The sequence below is a fragment of the Xiphias gladius genome, chromosome 19 (genome assembly GCF_016859285.1).
Source record: "Xiphias gladius isolate SHS-SW01 ecotype Sanya breed wild chromosome 19, ASM1685928v1, whole genome shotgun sequence".
Classification (NCBI taxonomy): Eukaryota; Metazoa; Chordata; class Actinopteri; order Istiophoriformes; family Xiphiidae; genus Xiphias; species Xiphias gladius.
Window position 1 is genome coordinate 20,300,315 of NC_053418.1, and position 24,440 is coordinate 20,324,754.

General features: G+C 39.7%; 1 protein-coding gene across 2 annotated transcripts; it reads right to left on the reverse strand.

Annotated features, from left to right (window-relative positions):
* Positions 1-3,496: 3,496 nt before the first annotated feature.
* Positions 3,497-23,708, reverse strand: LOC120805268 (phosphatidylinositol transfer protein beta isoform). 2 transcript variants are annotated; one of them, XM_040155353.1, is made up of 12 exons: positions 23,616-23,708; positions 20,175-20,205; positions 18,425-18,570; positions 18,068-18,159; positions 17,837-17,844; positions 17,617-17,691; positions 17,444-17,527; positions 13,701-13,778; positions 11,012-11,122; positions 10,410-10,532; positions 9,396-9,471; positions 3,497-6,294 (listed from the first exon to the last, which is right to left on the reverse strand). In XM_040155353.1, exons 1-11 carry the CDS (start codon positions 23,633-23,635, stop codon positions 9,424-9,426), a joined length of 816 nt encoding a protein of 271 aa, XP_040011287.1. In that variant the 5' UTR covers positions 23,636-23,708; the 3' UTR covers positions 3,497-6,294; positions 9,396-9,423. The 2 variants fall into 2 exon arrangements, with proteins under 2 accessions (XP_040011287.1, XP_040011288.1); XM_040155354.1 differs by lacking the exon at positions 9,396-9,471.
* Positions 23,709-24,440: the final 732 nt, after the last annotated feature.

Below are 24,440 nucleotides of genomic sequence, written 5' to 3' on the forward strand. Positions count from 1 at the left end.
ATTTATCTTCCTGTGCTTAATTTGATAACAAATCCAAAAAAAAGATTGTATTTATTGTGTATTTAAAAGATTCCAAATGTGCTTTAGTCTATAGGGGACCCAGTATTGTGGGTTGTCTTTCTCTCCTAAGATTAAGAGAACTGTGTAATTACTTGAAATAAAGGAAAAATGCGGGATTAAAATGTACTTTCATTCCCCACCCTGGGTATTTTCTTTGGTGAGATGAGAACTCTACATTATATCTTTCCAACATTGTGGATAGTGGGCATTTGGAGAATTTGGCGTCAGACAGCTCTCTACCTTTTGTGGCGGGGGGTGCCGAGAGGACTTCTACCAAACAGACACAGTGCCACCTAGTGGCTGGCGTCAGTCAGAGTAGGGGGGGGGGGTGATTGACCACTTCGATGCTGAGGCTTTCAGGAAATTGTTTTACATAATAGGAGACATAGATCAGAACTGGTACATACTGTAAATGCAATTTTTAAATCTAATTATGAATCTAAAGCAAATATTACACTTCGGTTTATAAGGCATATACAATATTTACCTACATAGAAAATTATTAACTACTAAGCCATTGTCGAGCACAGTGAAATCGGTTCTGTTTGTATTAAAGCAGTGCATTGTTTTATTATGACCAAAAAAAAAACAAAAAATCAGAAAAACGATTTTGCAGCCCCACTGAATAAGTGCTGTTATTTAAAGGAAGCCTATGGGAACCAGTACTAGGGAAAATAATCATTCACTAAGGTCAACAAGTTTCCCTTTCTTTAACAACCTCGGTTGAGGTAAATGGGAAGGAATATAATGTATGTGTATGATTTTTGACAATAAATGTCTTAGATCTGCAAATATTATCAGGTATCCTACAGTACATTGCATTTTCTACATTTTTTTTCAATGTTGTGGATGTTTCAGCTAATGTACAGAGTACACAAGATGGTAAATTTAGCTATTATATGTAGAAAGAAATAACCAGCTCTGTATGCCACAAACTGCTGGCCTACAGACGCAAACAATATGCCCAGCCCTGCACCTAGAGGAGAAGGCTCTATCTAAGAGTTTAGGCAGGAAACAGGTCAGGACAAGGAATGGTGCTGGGAAGTGTGTCTATTTGGAATTTTGGGGGTGTGGAGATGCACTCCTTGCAGCTGAGAGGGCAGCAGCTCGGAGCTGAGAGGGGGCAGGGACAGGCGGTGATTGTGTTTTGAAGGAGACATGGTGTAGAGTATCTGTCTTCTAGAGAGAGAAGGAAAGGCATGTTGAGCTGTTGAGATGTTCTGAAGGTTGCTGTGCTTGTGTGGTGTGTTGCTAAAAAAGATCACACTCTGTCTCAGTATCACCTTGCTGGAGGACCGCCTCCATATCTGAGAGCCAGCTGGATGTAGCATCATTAGAGTTTTAGCCCGACAAACACAAATGTGTGTGCATATCAAACTGTTTTAGCTGTGTCTGCCATCACTGCTCTGTGAAGTCGCTTAGATGTACCAGAATTCATGTTCACTTCTCAACTGATAAACGCCTGTTGTATCACAAAATCCCATTAACAGCACTAGAAACAAGTATTCTGCAGCTCAACAGCAGGGAAAAAAAAAAAAAAAAAAAATCAAGATATCGTTCTGACTGTAATACTTATACCCCTGTGATACAGTTCCTGCTGGCTCTGTCTACAGTGTTCTCAAATGGAGACAGACAAGTTAAGTATGACAAACCGATGGCATGGTCTCTTTCCCCCCGAGTCCCCAGTGATGATAAATGCAGCTCAGAGCTGCTACTCAGGCGACTTCATGACAATGGACAGTCTACAGGCTTTCAAGCACTGTCACAATACCACACTTCTCTGCAGTGATTTAGTACTCCATTTGTCTCAATATTTTACTCAATGGGACAAGATAGCAGAAGTGGGTGCCCTTCTCTACTCTTAATTTGTGGTGTTAAGCTTTTCCTCAGATAGACATATATTAACGTGGGGGTTGCCCAAAGCGACAGTTCCTTCCCTCATTGGGAGGGGATGGCGGGCATCCTGTGAGGCAGTGTGGAGCAGAGCCTCTGTGTGTCCTCTATGAGCCTGTCACTCAGCTGAGCCATCACAACTCCCTGGGTCAGGGCGGGTTAAACAGCATCTGTCATCCAGAGAAGCGCCATTGTATTAAGGGGAGGGATGCAACAGACCCCCCCTCGCCGCCTCCTCCTCTCCTCTTTGGTTGGCTCCACATCTCTTCCACCTCTCTCAGAACAACAGGAAAGACTCAGGAGAATCTCTGGGGCTAAACTTGACCCAAGCCCGGAGGATGAGGAAACACTTGTGACATCATTGCCAACGCGTGAAAGCCAGAAATAACTTTTCCTCTCCAAGAAAACCTGTCGCCCCTGAGCAAATCTGGCCCCAGGGGAAGGTCACATACACAAACATGGTAGGGCTGGACTAAACTCTGAGTTTAATCTTCACTGTGCCACTTCCTCCAAAAACAGAAGCTCTCATCCCAGTATGTAGTCTCTTGGCAGGAAATGCAGCCATGTGGTGCAACAAACACTGGTAGAGCTTTTTTTTTTATGTGTAGTTCAGGCCTTTACAATCCATTTTGACACATTTAAGAATACTGTGAATTCTGCTTATGATTTGAAGCAATGGAGCTGGCTGTTCTGGCTATCAGTTTTTTTAGCTCTGAACATCAAGTCTTTCTTCGACAACATGCCTGGATGTCCTGCTGTGTCAAGTCTCGAGCCTCCCTTTGAGATCCATTTCTTCTCTTCATCTGTTGCCTCATCTATTTAAACTACAGAGGCTCACTCATGACATGTCCCTTCATCTTCTCTGCGAGCAAGACACATGGATGGATGGATACATGCCTACTGTAGACTACTGTGAGCTGCCACTTAACAGGAGGTGTGTGGGCGAGTCTGCCCATCTCCCCTTTTAGAAACAGCATTATTTGCTTGTTCTGGGGCAGATATGACTGGTTTCCTTGCAGCAGGCACATGTGACCATTCCTCCACAAACAATAAAAAAGGCGGATATCTCAGCCAGCAGACTGGCGGCTCTTCCTGCTCTTTAGCACGGATTCCGCTGTTATTGTGTGACTCTTCTGACCTGTCTAGTGCATGCTGGAGCCACCAATAACTTTGCTGAAGGAATGTTTACCTTATCTGATGTGCATTTTACAGTAGAGAACTAATACTTGCAATCTTTAGCCCTCCAAATTAATTCCAGCTCAATCTACATCTTCATTGAAAATCAGTTATTGTGTATTATTCAAAAGACACAGACCTACACTGAGTAGACAGTTGCTTAAGAGCAGGATAGCTTGTCAAGACTGCATCCCAAACTAGCAATGTATGGGCTTGCTATTGCCATTAGCAGGTAAGAGGTTTTACAAGGGGAGACTTAGAACAATGATACATCTCTTAAGCCCATTTATAAGCACATCCGCTGGTCTCCCCACCAGGCCCCGAATCTCCAACAAGCACATGTATACAATCAGACATAAGCACAATCTGAAGATTATTTTCCAGACAGAATTTATTCGATATTTAGATACAATATGAAGACTTCATGGCACAAAGATCTACAGAAAAAAAAAAGGCACAAAATATCATACATTCACTACCGTGTCCCCTGAATTTCAAAAGCTGATCAAAAACATTTAAAAGCAAGCCATTTCGAAATTCAACAGTTGTAGATTTCATAAATTAGGATAAGACTGTACAGTTGCTTTGTGAATACTTCCTCTCCCCTATGTCATTGTCTTGAGAGATGACAAAACACTGATCTAAGTTCTTCTCTTTAGCCACTGGGTTCTCCATTCAACAAACAGCAGGAATCGTTAAGATAGACTTGGAAACATTGATTACTTAAAAGACAACTTTTCGCTCTTTGAGACACGCATACAATCCCAGCGCAGTCACAAAGACCAAGTGGCTGTCTCATATACTGCAATAAAATGGAACAGACTGCATCACAACCTCCTCCCATCATATTCAAAGTGTTACACCATATTTCCCACAGAAAAGGATATGGTATAGTGAAAGGAAGTTAATGGTTTCGGCGCAACTGATGAGCAGCAATACCAAAAAGATCCTCTTGTCGTATTGTTCACCTGAGATGATTGTGTTGTTTTGAAAAACGTTGCCTCAGACATTTGCTTCCAAATTTTCCTATGGTAAAACAGCCTACAATTGCTGAATACATGTAAACATATCCATTTATGCTCTTTGGACAAGCTATACAATAACCCATTACTGAGGAAGTAATCACATTCCCTCATTAGATTGACAGAAAATAAAAGCATTAGAATTTCATTATATCAGTGTCTTAAAAATGTGGAAAATAGATCTCTAAAAACAAATCTACAATTCCTGCACAATTTAAGACATTGACACACCAAAAGGACACAAACACACTCAAAGAACACCAGTAGTAATCAGATGAGGAAACCACGTCTACTGTATAAGTATGTACACTAGTGATGATCAACACTGTAGGCCACTGCCAAATGATTCTGAAGCCTAAGGGGAGAAAGTGCACTATGGAGCTCAAAAGTCAAGTGTCATAAAATGGTATATCCATCACATGGCTGGTCTGAGGCAGACATGTCAATTTGCAGCCCTTTGCAACAACAACAGTGCACACTGGCTGTTACGGTCGCAACGTACAGAGTTTTACTTGCCGAAGGAATTGCACTTGCTCAGGCGCTGTGACACATACCAGGAGAAAAAAAAAAAAAAAAAGGAAATCACATGCAATTCTACACCCTGAAGAAAACAAAGTCATCACAAAACAGCTTTGCTCATAAAGCTCTGTCTGCCATGATTTACTCCTAATAAGTAGCAGCTAATAGGTAGTGCTAACATTTAGGTGTAAGGAAAACTGCCAGTCAGAAGAAAGGGAGGTAGCTAGAGCAATAGCTGGCAGCAGAGGTACAATAGGTATAATAGGTCCATCAGATATAAAAGGTCCGGAGATTAAGGCAAGCAGTGCTGTGCTGGTGTCGACTGGGCACTGATAAGGCAGTTATGAATCTGTAAACACACCTAGAATGAAGCAGAAGAAGAGGCCTTTTGGAGACGGTCTACTTCGGAGAACCAGATGAGTGAGACAGGCCTCTGGGATCGCCCTGGTGAGCTGGGACGAGCAGTGCAGTGCGGTGTGGTGCGGTTTGGTTTGTGACAGAGGCCGGAGGAGTGTAGCACCATCTGTGGCTGTTTTTCAGTGCAGTTTTTCTCTGGGGACGTCTGTTAAGGAGGTGAATGCTGTGTTGGATGTAATGTGTGAATGTCTTCAGAATAGGGAGTGTGTGGGGAGAAGGAGGGGAAAAAAAAAAAAAATCTCTTGAGGTGTAAACACTTCCATAGTAACATCCTTTAGCTGAACAAGCTTGCATGGATCTGCCCAGCTTGAGCTTTTAAGAGATCAGTCACCGCAAAGGCATCCACACCTGCGAGCATGTGTACATGTGAGAACGAATACACGTTTATCCTCATGCGCGCAATGTATGTGTGTCATATGCATGCGTTTGTGTGGGTTTCTATTAAATCTATACGGGAATGAGAGTGAATTCCTGTAAGGGCATGATTGTCAGTGCTAATAAGATGCAGGGCTTTGGGTAAGGTGGACTGATGGGGGAAGGATTACAATAGGCCAAGGCGCCAAGGGTGTTAGTAATCTCTTAAAAGGAGGTTGTGGCAGGAAGTAACATGAGTATGACAAACAGACTCATGCCAGGGAATGCAAACCGCTGAGCCACAGTGTGTACAGTTAAAACCAAGAGGGAGACAAAGAGAGGTCAGACAGGGCATCATATTGAGAGGAATGTTTTGGAGGGTAACATTTACAAAAAAAAAAAGTAAACGAAAAATAATACAAAAGGAATATTTGGTCCAACACCTGCTACTGTTGAATCAAATCAATGAATTTGCTTTAGTAACACAAAATCTCTCTACTGCAAGTAGCTCCTCTTCATCTCTCTCCAGAAGGCTAGGTCTCGTCAATAACATGATGCTGATACCTGGTCTTTCTATGCCCAGGAGATCAAAATTAACCAGTCTTATCAGCTAGGATCGTGTTGGTTTCAAGAAATCAATTCCTCAGTGGATAGAATGTCTATGATTGGGTGCAAGTCAGGGATCTGCTCTAGTGATTGCAGGTAGCAGTGCCTCCTCCTCCACAACCTGAATCAGTTAAAGTAGAAACTGGCACCAAAGGATCATCGCTGCTTTTATCGGGGGGGTTTAAAATCCTTTGCCTTTTCATTCGTCTGCGGCACTGGTTCCTCGTACTTCTCCCCGTTTGCGAAGCTGTGGGTAAAAGGAGGGAAATAACACACATTAGATTTTTGTAGGCTGAACAGGCGAGGGCAGGTTTAGTGGACGCTTGCATATTCAGTGGAACCCTTCATGAATGTCACTAGTTACGGCTCAAAGGGTTTAGAGTGATTTCTATTCATTACACAGGACTTTGACTTTTACTTCTTGTCTCACAAACCATTAAAAATACAACAAATTTCTTTTCACAAACAAAAGTCTTCAGCCTGTCCATAAAATCTGCTCCAACAGTCCTTATCAAGCCTCTTGTTTGTCCTCTAGGTAGATAAAAGCATCACTTTCAGATTCTCCCACCCTGAGGCTGATGGCTTTGGAAAGTCAATTAGTGTTAGAATCTGATAGCCGAACACCTTAATGGAACAGTTCAAACTAACAGAGGCTCTAAACAGAGGAATAGACAGATCTGATGAAATGGCAGGAAGATTCACCCCCCACACTTCTCCCTCCTTTTTCCCCATCCTCCCTCCCTTTTTTCTCAAATCACAGCAAAGACTCCTTCGCAACTGCAGAATTCCATTTGTATGTTAATGAGGAAAAAAGGAGCCGTCTTGAAGCCACCCCCCTTTCTTGCCCTTTCCTTCTCTCATGCCTCCCCCTTCTACAGTAACAGCACCCAACCAGTATACACAAAAAAGGCAGACATGACTTCTGGTGCATCATATCCATAAATGAAGTCTCTCATTCATCCACTGCAGTCTTGTCAACAACCTTAGTGGTGATGTCTGTATGTAGGCTTCGGCCACCATCATATGGTGCCATCCCATATAGTCCAACTGTGACCCTGCTAACCCTTAAGCCCAGAGGTTCAGGCCTTGTTGGCCTCCTCACCACAGCCCTCTGTGATGGCACCAGCCTGCTTACTTAGTCCAAGGGAAAATGGGAAACACATGCTGAAGTGGGCGAGATTGGGGAGTATGTTTGAGCTTGGCCCAATTTGGCCAGTCCAGTCCAGATTCCTCCCTTTTTCTCCTTGTACAGCCAAAAGCTCCCAGAGTAGTTCCAAGAGCAAACCAGGGGTAAGGTTTTACAGAGAATGTGATTCACAGAAATTAAAAGACTCTGATTTAAAAGATGCCTGTTTTTCGTCTGTTGCCTTGTATTCCTCTATAGGGAGGCTCTGGATTGCAGGTACTAGTCTTTAGCAGGCCCCCTGTGCATGTTTTTAACTGCTGGCCCCCTCTTAAAAAAAATAGCACGTGTGATTCTGAGAAAAATTTGCCCAGATGTCTGGACATATCTAGAGGACAGGGAACTTGCATAACACAAGATTGGACACATACACAACATGCACTCATAGAAACCATTTTCACTGGGTCAGCAAAAAACACCTGGGTCATTCTGTGTCAAATCAGATCAGGTTGTTGCAGCACTGTCTCATATTTTGTTTATACCTTGTCTATATCATGAATGAGTCCGAAAACCAAGGCCTGTGAAATATTTCTATTCAAATCTTATCTTTTTTCAGCCCTTGGTATTATTTTCTTTTTTATAGCCTAAAAAAAAAAACAAAAAAACACCTGATCTGGGAACCATGTTTGGGCATTCATATCTTGACAAGTAATATTCCTGCCCTCACCAAACTTTGTAGGATGGAAGACAAACATGTTTTCTGTATACATTTTTCAGTCATTTTCATATGACCAAAATGGTATGTGGGGTAGCTAGAAGGAACATTAAAAAAAAATGTACAAGGAAACTAATTGAAGTATGGTTATTAAGGGTACAAAGTGCCAATGTCCTTTTCTTTTTTGAGAGATTTGACAGATATTTTACCTATGGCAGAAAAACGTCCATTTCAGGATTACATTCTTTTTTGCTTGGAATAAAGGATAAACATGTTTTCAGTATATTCATTGGAATAAAGGACATTTGAGATGGGAATTGTGTCTCCTGTAAGGTCCTGGACATTGAAAATAAGCTAAATATTTTTGATAAAACCTCTGGTATAAAGAGGGAATAAGTGGTACCTCTCAAGCGCCAGTGGGAGTATCTATTTGTCTTTCCACATAAAAGGTTGGATGTGTTTATACATGTAATTTCACAGTTTGCATGTTAGAAATTTATGGAAATTGTACTGATACTCAACATGTCTACACAGTGAAATCATCAGTATATGCCCTTACATGTTATCAAGAAAACAACAAGCATGTACCTAATTCAGTCCTGTTGTTCAAGTTATGAGGTTAAATGATAGTAATTTTCATCACATGTAATTTCTAGTACATAAATTGCTACATTGCACATCATTGTAAGTTATTTGAATTTTTATTGAGTATCTTATTCTTTTTAAATATTGAATATAAAATTTAACCACTCCATTGCATATAGTATCTGTCAGAGTTAATGCCTTTTTCTATAATGAGGCCCTGATAATAAAGAATATAGCTTGCATTAATGACCTACAGTAAAATGAGCCTACAGAGAACATTATTTCTTTACTCCAATCCATATTTCAGAGGCTGGGACACACATAAGTAGAGATAATAAGGGAAGACCCTGCTTCTTCATCATGGAAGTTTTTCTTCCACAGAGGTAAAACAATGCCTTTAACTATGTGTATTTATGAAGGGAACATGGAAGGATATTGGCACATTGTACACTAAATTAACATACAGTAAGCTATTTCCAGATACATTTTCCTGTTCTTTAAGAGTGTAAAAATTATTAATGAAAAAGGGCCAAAAAATATAAAAAGATTGGAATTGAACAGAAATATTTTAAAGGCCTTGGTTTTGGGACCCAAACATTATAGAGACAAACTGAACAATATCAGATACAGTTTTGCAACCGCTTTCTTGGATTCTGTCTGAGTTGACACGAACTGACCCACCTAACGACATAGCACATACATCATATCTCTGCGATCTAGTGTTATTGATTAACTCATTCAGAGTAAGCTATGCAGGTGCATGTGAAAGCGTACATGCTTGTGCACAAATAGACAGTGGATTAAAAGCCCTTTCAAAACACCGAAGAGTGAAGAGTGAAAGCAGCATAGGCGTGCGCCAACACAGAAACCTGACAGGGAGCAAAGAAAGCATCTAAGAGACTGGCCTTTACCAGTAAGAACTTACACAAAACTCAGACCTACACCTGGCCTGGCTACTCGTCTGCAGCCTTTGTACCTCGCACAGAGCCTTTCTTACGCATCTGGACAAAAATAAAATACAGTAAATCATAGAAATATGGATGAGGAAGCCTGTGGGGGAAGCTAGGACTAGGCAACACCAAAAAGGGTTTAAAAAAATGTTGAGTTTGTTTTTTTCATTTGTTAGTTATGCATCTCAAAATTTATTCTGAAATAAATGGGATTCAAGGAAGTAAAAACATTATTGTGATACAGTAGTGTTAATGGGATTTTTTTTAACTTTAATGTAATATAATACTCCATTTATTCATCAAATGTTTTAGAAGAAAAATCCACTTTCTGCTATTCACAGAAAGTGGAGAGCATTAAATTAAAAACATCCAAATGAAATATTGGTAATTATTATTGGCAGTACAACAAGGGTAAATACAAAGTTACAGTTTAAAACAAAAATTCAAAATATTAAAAAGGTGTAGAAGATACATTTTCAGTGGACAGCAAATCATGTGCAAACACATACAGTGGTTAAAATGGCAATATGAATATTCATTCTATAAAATGAAAAATGCAAGTATTATGCTAAGAAATTAATTTGTTGGGGGGGCAAAAATGGCTGGTCATTTTTATACTTGCTAAAAATTAAGAGAACTTGAATTCATATCTATGGTAACAAAGGGTAGATTACCTTCAAGAAGTCTATTCAGACAGGGGTTTAGGATACAAAATTACTTCCAGGAGGCTTCCTGTTTTACCACACTAGCCTTCCCCTCCTCTAATCAACTTGCCTTCCAATCACTACATGTTAGAACAGACTTCGTAAGATAAAAAAACTAGACTGATGTTGCAGTGGTTCATCTGCAGCTCTGGCAAATATTAGGCAAGTAATGCCACAGCCTGTACACTCTTGAGGTTGGAGACAGTTCCCTGCACAAAGCCCTACAATAACTAGTATGTAAAAGGTTTATCTTTAATTACGGGTAATTTTTACTTATGTACTCGCCTCATCCAGCTCCCGTTGTGTCTCTGCCTCCATCTGCCTGATATCATCCATAGTCAGCTCCACCCACTTATCAATCCAACAGAAAAGTTGGCGGTGAAAATTAGTGAAGATCCTCTTCTCTTGCTAAGGAAGACAGTTGTAGTCTTGGTTAGGGTTGGGTGATATGGCTGAAATCAATGTCACATTAATAAGACTATTTTTGAAAGATAGTGTACATTTTACAATATGGAAAATGAATGTAAAATTGTATTATAATAATCACATTCATGTTTAATGCTTTTAAGTTTGTTCCACAGGCATAAATTACAGACGACAAAACTCTTCAGCCCAAAAAATTCAATAGCTCATTCTTTAATTACAACCTGCTTGTAACCATTAAAAAGGTTTGTAAAACAAAAATACAATACCATCTTATCATGATGATACATTTACACTGGAAGTCAAAAAGCAATACCACCGAATTATCACCCAGCCTTAGTATTGGTCAATCTGAGAGTCAAGAGGCAGAGTATTGCTTATGCAAACTGGAGCTCTCAGGGCCTCAATACAACTCATGAGCCATAATAAATGCACTTGGTGAAGTGTCAACATGTCCCTCTAACCTCATGGATGAAGTTCTCCACTTTGGTCTGCAGGCCCCACCACTTGAACTTGACTGTGACCAGTTTGTAGGCACACATCCTTGGGCAGTCAGTCTTACTAACCAGCTCTTTCTGTTTGGAGAGGAACAGCGCAAGAATGACAAGACTTAAAACTTAAAGCACAGTATCAGAATAAATAACAGCAAAAACTTGACAAACTTTGCTATGAGAGAATAATCGTAAAAACAGTGGAAGGCTGAGAGATTATTATTTTAGACTAATCGTGGCTGCATTCAAAGCGAAAAATCATTAATACATAATGCTTTGGGTATGGAGCTTCTGAAATAATTATCAATATGAAGATGTGCTCTGCACAGATAAAGGTACCCTAATCTACAACACACTTTCTAAATCCATCTGCTGCTTGCACTCTGCCTTCCTCTGAAGAGAAGAAAAAAAAAAAAAAAAAAAAAAAGATGAGGGGGGCTGGGGCAGAGCAAAGTGGATAAACTCCAGATGAAGGGACCATTTCTCTGCCTCCACCCTGACAGCGACACCGTTCCCAAAAGGCAAGCCTTTGTGGCCACGGAAGGCAGATAAAACGGTGCTCGCGAAGCGATAAGGGCGTCGCGGTGCAAAGCTGGTTACATTATTAACACCTAGGACCTGCTTGCCCCCAGAACACACATACTCTCCCTCCGAGAACACCTGTTTAATTAATCACTTCATTCTGGCTCGGCATTCCAAGAGAAAATGCCACAGACCCGCCTCAATCAACCTCATCCCACTGCCCTTTGATGCTACGATCATGGAGGAGAGCGAGAGAGGGGAAATGAGAAACATTTCTAAATTTGCAGTGGGTTTAGAAAAGTTGTCATCGCTAAAGGAGAACTTCACATGAAACGGATTCTACATCAAAACATTTACGGTGACATTTCTTCTCTCCCTCTCTGTGCCCCACTCAAAGGAGCAGAAGTTTTCAGAAATACAAAGGGTACTGATATGCAAGCATGTGTGCATGCAGAGATAGACAAGAGTTTTATTGCTCTGAGAAGCTGGCAGAAATTGTGCCTCTGTTGTCACATAACTACTTTTTTTCCCCTCCACCTTTTCAAAAACAGTCTTTTTCCCATGTCCACAGCGGACGGGAAAGTGATCTAATTAAAAACACAAAATAAAAAAAGTTGTGCTTCTTTATTCATACTTTTTAAAAGCTGTTTGGCTGACTTTGTTCTGTGAAAATTCTTGAAGCAGAGGAAAGTTTCACATGGCGAACTTTGAGGGCTGCACTGCAGAACAGAAATTCTCAGTGCTCTAACAGTGAGCAGGACCCGTTTGTAAGGCTGTGGGTTACAACAGGGTTTGGAGGGGAAAGCAACAAAACTCCTGACAAAAGTTTCTCTGTTTGGATGAGCTATGTCTTATTGACTCATTACATTCTCTCAAGAGTACTTCAGTCTATTATTCAGAATTGCTGCTTGTCAAATTTAGAAATCAACGTCCATACACAGTCTCTTTCCCATTTCTGTCTTCATCTAATGTCACGCACAAAGTCTGCCAGACGGCACTCAGAGTAGAACCTTTATCTGACCCGGTGACTTGAAATTTCTATTACATCCAATTAGAGCTGAGAAAGATGTGATTTCTTTTCATCAAATTGCAGCATTACAGTGCTATGGACACCACTCTAGCCTTCAGCCAGCTCTGTGCTCTCAGAATGACTGATTATTACAGGTGATAAAAATATAAAAAGACACAAAATAATTGTGTAAGTTCAAGTCTACAGCATTGGGTCTATGTGAATAAGTTTGCACAAGCTTTGCACATCTTGACACTGCAATTTATCTCCTTTCTTCTTGAATTACTGTTTAACTTCTGTCAAGTTACATAGGGACCAAGAGTGAAAAGCACATTCTCAAGTCCAGCTATAACTACTTGGTTGGATTGAGGTCTGGACTCTGACAGTGTGACTCCAGGACATGAACATTGTTGTTTTAAAGCATTTCCTGAGTAGCTTTGGCTTTGTTTTGGGGGTTGCTGTCTTGCTGGAAAATAAATCTTCTCCCAAGCAGCAGTTCTCTTGCAGACAACAGCAGGCTTTCTTCAAATTTTCCCTGTCTTTAGCTGCATTAATTTAATTTAATTTAACTTAACCCACCATGTTCATAAGCCTTCCAAGACCTGGTGCAGAGGAACCTCCCCATAGCATGATCCTGCCACCAGCAAACGCCTCACAAAAAGTTAAATCTTTGGTCTCCTACCACTGAACTTTCTACTGGGTTTGAGACTCTCCCACATACCTTCTGGCAACATTAGCCAAAATGTCATGTTTTGTTTTCAGCAGTGGCTTTTTGTTTGTTGTGGGTTTCTCCAACCATTGTGAATGTGTTGTATGCATGGTGGCGCCCATCCCGGCCACTGAACCCTGTAGCTTCTTCAGAGGTGGCATAGGGCTCTTCGTGGGGAGGACAGTCTGCTCTAGACATATTTACAGATGTTTCATATTCTTTCCATGACCAACCCTAGTTTATTCAGTGCCTTGGGAATTTGGTTTTCAGACCCAGATCTTGTGTGAATATCAATGACCAGGTGCACATCCTCTCCAAAATTCTGGTATACAGGGTCAAATGTGGGTTGAATTGTTTGACATTAATTGCCATTTGTGTGTGAATGTGATAAATCAAATTTCCGTGGCTCACAAGGGTATTACCTTCCAGGTGGGCCCAAGAGGTCCTCTGCCGGTCTTAGATGACTTGAACTTGGTGGGATCCTCATCTGGCTTGTAGTCCTACAGTGAGAACAATTTATATAATTAATGTTTATTCATGAATACCACTACACCATGAATTGAACAATAAACAGGTGTTCTGTTTAATTTGGCAACAAAAGTTTTTTGGTCAGTTTTGGGAAAAAACAAAAAACAAAAGAGTATGTTAAATCTATACATCATTTCTGTAATAATTCTCTAAAACAAAGCACTAAACAAAAGAAATTTTCATTTCATGATAGCATTAAGTAGGTTGCAAAATTGGTGGCTCGGAGGTAAAGGACTGTCTATGGGGCGTTGAGGCCACCAGCAGTATCTGTTCAGTTAGGGTGACATTGGAGCCAGTACGTCTAAAGTGAATGTGCTTCCATCTACCTGCATGTGTCCTGATGAGTGCTTGTGTCGCTGCACATCCAAGTATTTTTGTGTGGGGGTCTACAGCTGCTCTAACTGCAAAAGCACTCCTTATCTTATATATCCAGTACATACAGTAATGTCTTGTCAAACCCTTTTTAGTAAGCTAACTACTTATTCCCCCATTTCACAGGAGGACGTTGGTCCCATAACAATAAGATTTTTAAAGCATATAGAAAAATACAGACCGATACTGCGTGCATATGCCAAGCATGTGACAAACATGACAAAGTTGACTTCATAAAGCAGGCAAGAGAAATAGTAATACAAATAAATGAAATGGCTTTCAAATTATCAACAGCTCAAGGGCCCAGCAATTTCAAATAAATCATGATGTGCCTGCAGCTAAAAGCTACTTTTCAGGGCTATCGGCCAACAGGAGGGTGCCCATCGGTGGAAAGATAGGAACACACACACACACACACACACACACACACACACACACACACACACACACACACACAGAGCTCCATCACTGTAACAATACAGTGTGCTGCACTAATGAGGCCTGTGAATCGATGTGCCGTGGTAGACAAAAAGGAGCTAGTCCTCAAGTAAAAGTGTGTGTTAAAACCCGAGTCTGTTTGTGTAGTGTGTGCGCTTGTATAGTTCCGGCATACGAAGCACTGTGAGCCTTAATTACACTAACAAACTCATCTGTGCTGGCGGTACGCCCCAGGCCCTGCAGCCATGCCTGAGGCTGTGGGCTGATAGGGCCCTCAGACACAACACACTGCTCCAGCAAGGCAAACACGTCCGCCTCGTTAACTACCCACCGCAAATAAACACGTACACACACAGAAACTAATGCTACTCAGTCAAATAGCCACACATATGCACACAAGCACACACAGAGCAACAGTGAAATGAGGCAATGTGATGTCAAATCACAGCAATAACATGTAACATCTTCAAATAAGATTTCAGAGATTCCACATGTAGTATTAAAAACTCATACGGTTAGATACATAAGTATTTGGACAATGACAATTTTCAAAATTTTGCTTCAATACACCACCACAGTGGATTTGAAACGAAACTATCAAGATGTGATTGAAGTGTTAACTTGCAGCTTTAATTCAAGGGATTTAACAAAAATATCACATTAACTGTTTATGAATTACAGCCAGTTTTATACATGGTCCCTCATTTTCAGAGGTTCAAAAGTAATTGGACAATTGAGTGACAGTTTCATGGCCAGGTGTGGCCTGTGTCCTCGTTATTTCATGACAAATTAAGCAGACAGAAGGTCTGGAGTTGATTCCAAGGGTTGAATTAGCATTTGGTAGCTGTTCATGGGAACTCTTAATATGCGGTCCAAAGAGGTATTGATGCAAATGGGGGAGGCCATCATTACGCTGAAAAAACAGAACAAACCGATCAGACAGATCGCAGAAACTTTAGGCGAAGCCAAATCAACAATGTGGTACATTCTTAATTAGAAGGAATGAACTGGTGAGCTCAGCCACACCAAAAGGCCTGGAAGACCATGGGAGACAACTAAAGTGGATGATTGAAGAATTCTTTCCCCGGTGATGAAAAACTCTTTACAATATCTAGCCAGTTAAGAACACTCTTGAGCAGGTAAGCATATCATTGTCAAAGTCTACATTCAAGTGACACCTTCATGAATGTAAATACAGAGGGTTTAGCAACAAGGTGCAAACCACTGGTAAAACTCAAGAACAGAAACGCCAGATTAGACTTTGCCAGAAACCATCTAAAAAAGCCTGCCCAGTTCTGGAACAAGATTCTCTGGACAGATGAAACCAAGATGAACTTGTACCAGACAAACATGTCAAACATGGTGGCGGTAATGTTAAGGCATGGGCATGTATAGCTGGCAATGGATCTGGGTCACTGGCGTTTATTGATGATGTGACTGCTGACAGAAGTAGCAGGATGACTTCTGAAGTGTATAGATCTATTCTATCTGCTCACATTCAGTCAAATGCTGCCAAACTGACAGGACGGTGCTTCACAGTACAGCTGGATAATGACCCAAAACAACCTGCAGAACCCGAGAGCCTCTCAAGGCAAAGACATGGAATATTCTTCGATAGTCAAGTCAGTCACCTGACTTCAACCAAACTGAGCATGCTCTTTCACTTCCTGAAGACAAAACTGAGGGCAGAAAAACGCACAGAGGAGCAACTGAAGTTGACTGAAGGAAGGCTTCATAAAATGGACGGACTATGTGTAAAACTGGCTGTAATTCATTAACGGTTGATGCAATATCTTAGTTAAACCCCTGGAATTAAAGCTGCAAGTCTACACTTCAATCACATTTTGATGGCTTCGTTTCAAATCCAATGTGGTGGTGTACAGAGGCAAAATTACGAAAATATTGTCACTGTCCAAATAGTTATGTACCTAAGTGTATTTACATTTTGAAATATTATTAAAGGAATCCTAGAATGCTCAAATGGTGTGTATAATTTTGGTAAATCATAATGAAATGGTTACTAGAGATGTCCCGGGCTGATCATAAGGACCGTATCGGGCAAATCAGGGCCTATTTTAATGGATCACAACCGTGAGTAAACTGTTTCTCTGGTTCCAACAAAATCCAACAGAGTGAGACTGCTTTCTAACAGATCGTGTGATGTCACTGTCAGGGTTGGCATTTTCAGTCACACCATATCAATAATTTAAGCTTGTAATTTATTTTGGAACCGTGACCTTCAGTATTTGGATCAAGAAGCTCATAAAAATAATGTGTGAGAGATTAAACAGTCCACAGCTTTGTTACTTCAATGTAACAACCGATGCACAGGCTATTTAATAAACATTTAAGTAATGTTTGCTTTTCAAGTTCATTTTTCAGTTCCTTTTTGTTCCAGTAGAGCAGAGGATGGAAAATTGTGCTGGAACAATTAATCAGTTATTCAAGCAACAGACCAATAATATATTAAAATCAACCACAATTTAAATATTGCTAACTTGAAGGAATTTGTCAAATAAAAATTTCAAACATTTGTAGACTCAAACTTCTCTAGTGTGATGATATGCATGTTTTTCCAGTTCAAAATCAATATAAAATCTCTTATTTTTGAAATGAAGAAATTCCTGTCTGTACAGAATTTTTTTGTTAACAGTATGCCCAAAGGTAAAATAAATGATAATATTAATGCTTGTCAAAAATCATTCTTTATGTATCATGGATTGAGTTTGGAGGATAGCTTGGTAGTGATCAGGCTTGTCCACATGAAGGCGCCAAACTATGTTTCTCTTGCACTGGAAATGTGCAAGAAGAGAGTTTTTCTACTTACAGCAGGGGACACTTGACTTCTGTCTGCGATGTCGATGGGCACAACACTTACATTCTGCCATGTGGAATTCTCTAGTTTGTGCACCTGAACAAAAAATGTAAGAAGAAGAGCATACAAACTCAAATCTGCTGTTCAAACTGGAGATTTGCCTGATAAGATGCAGAGGTACTCACATTTTCTTGTGTTCCAAGGTCTGGTTTGTGCCATGTCTCAATCTTAATGAAGAAATTGTCTTTCATATACTCGTTCTAGAAGGAAGAGTCTGGATATTAGAAAACTGAATGCATAATATAAGTATATTGAGTAAACTGAAACAACTTAAACTTAGTTACAATTGGAATATTTTAACAATTTAAGAAATGCAAAAAACTAAGGCCATTTAAGGCTACCTACCGTCACAACTGGATCAAGGTTAGATGTGGGGAAAAAGAAAACAAGAAGAAGAAGAAAAAAAAAGAAACACCATTACGTATATATGTATATAAAATAAAACAAACACTATAAATTCACACCAACAGAAAATACATGGCCATGATGCAAGTAACACAAGTGTATTTAACCCTGGAGAGGACTATGGGTTACAGGGCAAAGCAAAGGTAAAGTGATATCGGGAGGGGGACTCACTAGTTCTGCAGTAGGGGTAGGCATTCCAGGCTTTTTCATGGAATATCAGGGAGCCTTCGGGGGCTAACAGCTTGACAAACCCAGGAACTTTACTGTAGGGTGGGCAAAGAGGATGGGAACAGGTAGATGTAGGTAGAGAAAGTGAAAGGGAAGACACATTCACTTATCAGTGGTTCTACACGTAAGACTATGCAGGAGACAAGAAAACTGAACAAGGAATGTTTCACAAAAGAAGATTAGACAACACTGCCACTGCCTGGTCAAACGGTGCTATTACACTGTAAGGAGGCAGTTCTGAGATCAAATAATCTGATTTTATAAAAGTTAAAAAAAAAAAAAAAAAAAAAAGGCACATACCTCTTTAAGTGGTAGATTTTGTGTGTATACTGTCCTTTCTCTCCATCTTTTTCGTAGGGCTCATTCTTGAGTACCTCAATGCCCTCACCACCACCTGTCTCATTTTTACTGGCTTCAGCCACAGAGAACAGCTGTCCAACTTGATACTGTAACAGATAACATAACACAAAAACACATCAGTGGTTAACAGTATGCACAGAAATTAAATGAAAACTGTTCTGAAGTAACTTGCTGATGCTCCATGTTCAATGAGGTATACAATATGTCCTGAAACAGGACACAGCTATGAACAGCATTTGCATCTCACCAAATTTAAGTATTTTTTAATACTAGTTTTTCGCCAACTTTTTCCTCCTCTTTGCTTTTATCTTTGTTTTTCTATGTTCTAGGTCAGTAGTTCCCAACTTTTCTTCTTTTGTTGGCTTATGACCCCTTGAAATAAAACAAAGTCAGCCTTATCACAGGCTATAGTCTTACTTTGAGTAATTAAATCCAAAAAAAGGAAAAAAAGTTTCCTTTTCAGTTTAATTTGAATAATGTTTAGAGGCCTGAAGAGGTGAAAGTATCCAGTATTGTAGAAGAAAAAAAAAAAGAGGAGAGAAAAAAAAAAAAAAACAAACAAAAAAAAAAAAAACAGCAGCTTGGGAACCAGTTACAGAGTCCTGTGTTGTATATTTATGTCGTGATTATACGGACAAAGCATTTATTACTTGATTAGTTTTTAAAAATTGAGCCATTAAATCAGCCAAAATAAACTTAAGATGTAAAAGTGTTTTTGTCCTACTGCCAGTCCAGTGGATTGTAGATTTATATAATGTGCCAAGAAAAACTACAGCAGAACTCAATAGTCAAATAACCCTGTGTCACAACTGTGGTGTGGGAGCAAAGGTCTTTTTAAAATTATACTTCTGTCTTTCCAAAACAAAATACAATAAAGAGCAGCCCTAATCTGGACAGTCTATTTGCATTTCAGACTATCACACAATCTGCAGACCAAATTAACTACTGCCTCGTGTTATGATTGAACAATAGATGATGTAACAGAAGGGTGGATGTTTGCTTATATTTCAGATATCAGGGCTCTTTTTAATGTCTATCCTCTAAAAAGAACATGTAGTTTTCATATAGTTGGAATGAGCTTTAAAACGCTGCACTAATTGTAAAGAGATTTTATCATCATATAAGGCAGCAGGGTGAGACAGGGAGTCATGTCATAAACCTCTATAAACACAGGGAACAATTGCCTGCTCAAGTAAAACAATCACAAGAATTATAAATTATGCCTTTTTAGATACAAGTGTGTTCCTTTAAGTTGCAACAGCAGCCAAACATCTGATATGATAATACAGTGATGCATTTATTAGTCACTGCCTTTATTCTGTGTGAGGAGAGAGCAATTACTTTAAAGAAATGTGTATTGCAGATACTTGTTCTAATTCCTATTAACCATCACTCTATGACACATTTTCATCCCAAATCAAGGATTCAGGTTCCACTGCATGTCAGACTAACAGAAAAAAATGAACCGGGTGCAAGTGGAAAAGTCTGTTAATAATATAGTGGTACTGATAAAAACAGACTACTTAAAAATCAAGATTCTTTGCTTTCATATAGATTTCTTTATCAAAACAGCGACTAAAAACCAGTTTTAGCCACTAAAAACCATCGCTCATTTAAAAAAAAAAAAAAAAAAAAAAAAAAACGATAAAATAATAATAATAATCATAAAGACAAAAAACTGATTACTCACCTCCTCAACACTACAGGGTAAAACAACACGGCTGCAAAAGAAAGAAGTTTGGTATCATTCACACAACAATATTAAGAAACTCTGCAAGAAGCATAATTTTGCTTTAATTCAAGGTGAACAACAAGCTTAAGTGTAGAATTACCACCAAAAATAACTTTAGACTCAAGGAAGGTGCAGAAAAATAACTCAGTTCATTGTTTTTTTGTTTTTTAAATCATAAGCCAAAATGTATAAAATATTCAAAAATGAATAGCAAATTATTCAGTACAACAAAAATACATTGATACTGCAGGTATCATATCGCATATATTAAATGTAAAATATCATTCATTTTCAATATATAAGTCTCAGTTTCTAGAAAGAGGAAACATTGTGACTATTTGGGTAGGTTTTTCCAGGCATCTAGTCATCTGTACACAAAATTCCTTATAACTGACTTACATTACTTATTATATGACTGTGACGTGTCAATTGTCTGTCACTCTCCACATAGTATGAAGCAAAAAATAAACCAATGCAGAAGAAGCAGTACTGCTGCCATGCACACTCCATTATTGCATTAGAAATAACCTCCACAATGCTGAGGAACAGGAAGCTGGTTGTGGTCACTCTTCCTGAGGAAAAAAACTACTAGTGCCCAGTTCGACACACTCCTGACTTCAGCAAGGGGAGAGGAAACCATCACAAGACCAGCGTGGAAAAGTTAGAGCTGAGCAAGTCCAAGACTTGATTTAGCTACGAGATGTAGAAAAGTCCAATCAAAAGAGGCTTTAGAGGAAGAGGAGCAAAGGAAGATGCAAGTGAGCCATCTTGGGCAAAAAACAGCAAATATGTTGTGATAGAGGGTGCAGTTGTTTGAAAAAGTAAAACTTATATCTGAATCTTTATTAAATAAATATCAAAATGTTAAAGACAGTATTTACTCCATGCATAGTAAAAGTATACTGCAACGTTTTTCTTCATGTCACAACAGAAGTCTGTTGTGACAATGTATGTACAATGTATTTTTTCTACTGCAGGGTGTGGTATGCTGTACTCAAAGCAAGATTTACCCTGACAAATAACATGAAACGTCTCTCAGTGACCACTAACCACACAGTGCAAGAGAACAAAAATGGTAGGCAGAGGAAGTTCTCTCAGAGCAGTAATCTACAGCAAGGCCGTATTCTACCTGACACACACACACACACACACACACACGCAAAAGGCATTTTTGTTTTTAAATTTCTGACTGCACTCTTCCAATCCATGTGCTCCTTAATGTTGGTGATGAGCTGTGGTAAACCATGTAAATGAGAATTTACGTTTTATCCAGAATTAACTGTACTTTATTAATTTGTGTGGAAATAAGGTTAATCTTCACAATGACACCCAGTGACAGACATGATGTGTTTATTACTCCAGGCTGCTACAAGACCAATGACAACTCTAAAGCAAGGATTCCTAATGACTTTTGTTGGCATTCAACAAAATCAAGGTGCACAGTGTTTGAAAAATAACCTGGACAGGAGCATAGTGAGTAAATGTGGAGTAATGGTTTTAAAAAGGACGCATTGGAATTTTCTGCAGAGCTTTAGAGGAACACTACATGGATGTGGGCACATGTGGACACATTCTGTCGTCACTGAGCATAGTTGGTGAGTGGCCCCTTGCACTATTTAAACAAATTACAGAAATTTCAGTGTCTTTTTTCTGCTTATCACACAGGTACTTTCATGGAATTAAGGCCTTGTAGTGCAGATGTCCAATGTATTTTTAAAAATGTCATGCTGTGTAATATTTATGTAATAACACACTGTGGTAACATGGTTTTATATAACTCTAATCAGTATCCTTACAGGGTTTCTAGATTTCTGTGGAATATTATACAGAACTAAACCAAGACTCCTTGTCCAACCATCTAAATATCCAAATAAACAACAGTGTGTTAAAAATAAATTTATGGATGTCAGAAATGCCAACAACGCCTAAATCACAATCACTTGAGTGCAAATAAGTGATACATTTTTAAGTCACCTTAAACCAAAGGAAAAAATGAAAAACAACAGCAACAACAACAACTACAACAACAACAACCACCAATAAATCAATAAAATGAATGGGTTTAGGCATGTTCCTGAATAGAAACACAGTATGGACTGGAACAAAGTTCTTCAAGAGTCATATCAAACCACTGAGCATACAGGACCCCACACAAAGACACTACTCTAACAGTCCAACAAAAATTTTGCTGATACGCTTAATAAAGTTTGTTGGTATCCATCTAGATTACATTCTGGCTTTCAATTGTATTGCTTATACTTTAGCTATTAAAACTTCTGTTTGTATCACACTTAACAAACAACTTCTAATCTGATTTGTTAGACTGGTGTCACGTTCCTGTGCTACAGGACTTTAGCTTACAATATGAAATGAGTTTGAAATTTCTGGAGAAACTGAACAAAATAAATAAGCCTCACGGTAAAAGAGGTCATGTTAGTCAACTACACATAAACGTCTTGTCATTCCTATGAAAAGACAGAGACTACCTGACAGGCTGAGGAGAATAATCTTACAACAGACGTCCTGCTTTCATCAAAACGCACCAACTCCTGTACGGATGGAGCCAAAGTTAGAAAACTAGCATCCTTGTATCTCCCGGTCCGGCAGGCGCATATGTTTTCAAGAGCGGAAAGCTAACATTGGCTGAGCATGTTTTGTGTAGGATTATGGCTAGTTTACTGCTGTGGTCTGCACAGTGGTCTGTGGTTTTCTAATTCATAGTGGCTTCAATGTCAACACGAGCATCTTTTGATCCAACTTCATGACTGACGCCTAACGGCTAAGTCAGCTAGCGTAATCTAAATACTACTACCGCTAGTAAACTAGTTGATTTAAACCGGTTGGCCTGACACAAGAGAACCAGCGAATTTGCCTATTAGTGTCTTACCTGGGGGTAAGATAAGCTGGCCCCGACACGGGTTTGTGTGTCAGTGTTGCTAAGATAACATTAGCAGCGCTAGGTGAGTTCCCATTCATGTTATACCTTTAGGTTAGCTAGCATTAGCAAATCGTCAGCTAATTTGTAGTTCAAGTTAGTTAAAAGTTTTACGGCTTGACTGCACAAATGTCGGTACTCTTGTCTTTTAAACTCGTAACACAAACCATAGTCTGAAGTGTTCAAAAGTCAGCTGCTTGACGTGAACGTATGAGAAACTGCGAGATAACAGCAGCTGTCACGCAGTGCCGTGCCGCTGTCAAAGCCGGTAGGCCACAGCAGCTCTTGAGCAATCCCACCCTTCCCTCGTGTGTCTGACACAGACACCGAGACAAGATGAAAAGTTTTCATCAGCGTGCAGCCACCGGGGGAAAAAAGCCCCGATTAAGAGGACTCGTTTTTAAACGACGCAGTTGCTTCTACGGGATCAAAAAAATAAGTTTAGACAGAAACGTCGCACTTACTACTCCTTGATGAGGACCATCGTCGCTCGCTCCTTTCGACACCACTGGCGCTGCCCAGCTACCTACCGCTGACTGCTGCTGACGTCATGAGCTGCTAAGAGTGGCGCCCGGTCCCTCCCTCTTGAGCGCTGATTTGCAGAGGGACTCAGAGACGCCCCTAACAATTACTACCAACCAATCCGGTGGCGTTTAACCCGCCTACTGTGCAGCTGTTCTGATCAAGCCAGTTATTCCGTACGTCACATTGAAACCATGTCAGCTATTAAAGCCCCGCATCATTTCAGGTTTATTGTCGGCTGCGCGACCCGAAGCCCACTTGCTTAATCCAGTAATGACGTGTTGTTCGACCTGGTGCCTAGCATTGGGTGCGTCTACTGTACATCTCGTATAGCCGTGGCTCCAAACACTTTTGCTTGTGGCCCCTTGAAATGAAGCTAGGTGTACGTGTACCCCCTTCTAACATTAGTTTGGACATGAATTGTGAGTAGCTCAACCTAAGACAGATTTTTCCTTCATTTCAATTGGACGATTTTTATAAACCTAAAGAACAAAATTAGAGAACATACAGGAAAAGTTAAAAAAAAGTTATTTTTGTGTGACAGAAATAAATGTTTTTTATTATCTTTATCTTTTTCTATGTTATTTATCTAAGGGCCCACCGATATATCTATATCTGTAGTATCTATCGACTATATCTGTCTATCTGGGACGATAGATAGATGCAGGCTATCACACAGTGGTATCAGGCAACATAATACTAATATAAAGTCAGGATTACAAGAAAGCAAACATGATGTTTTTTTTTATTGAAACAGTTTACTGATA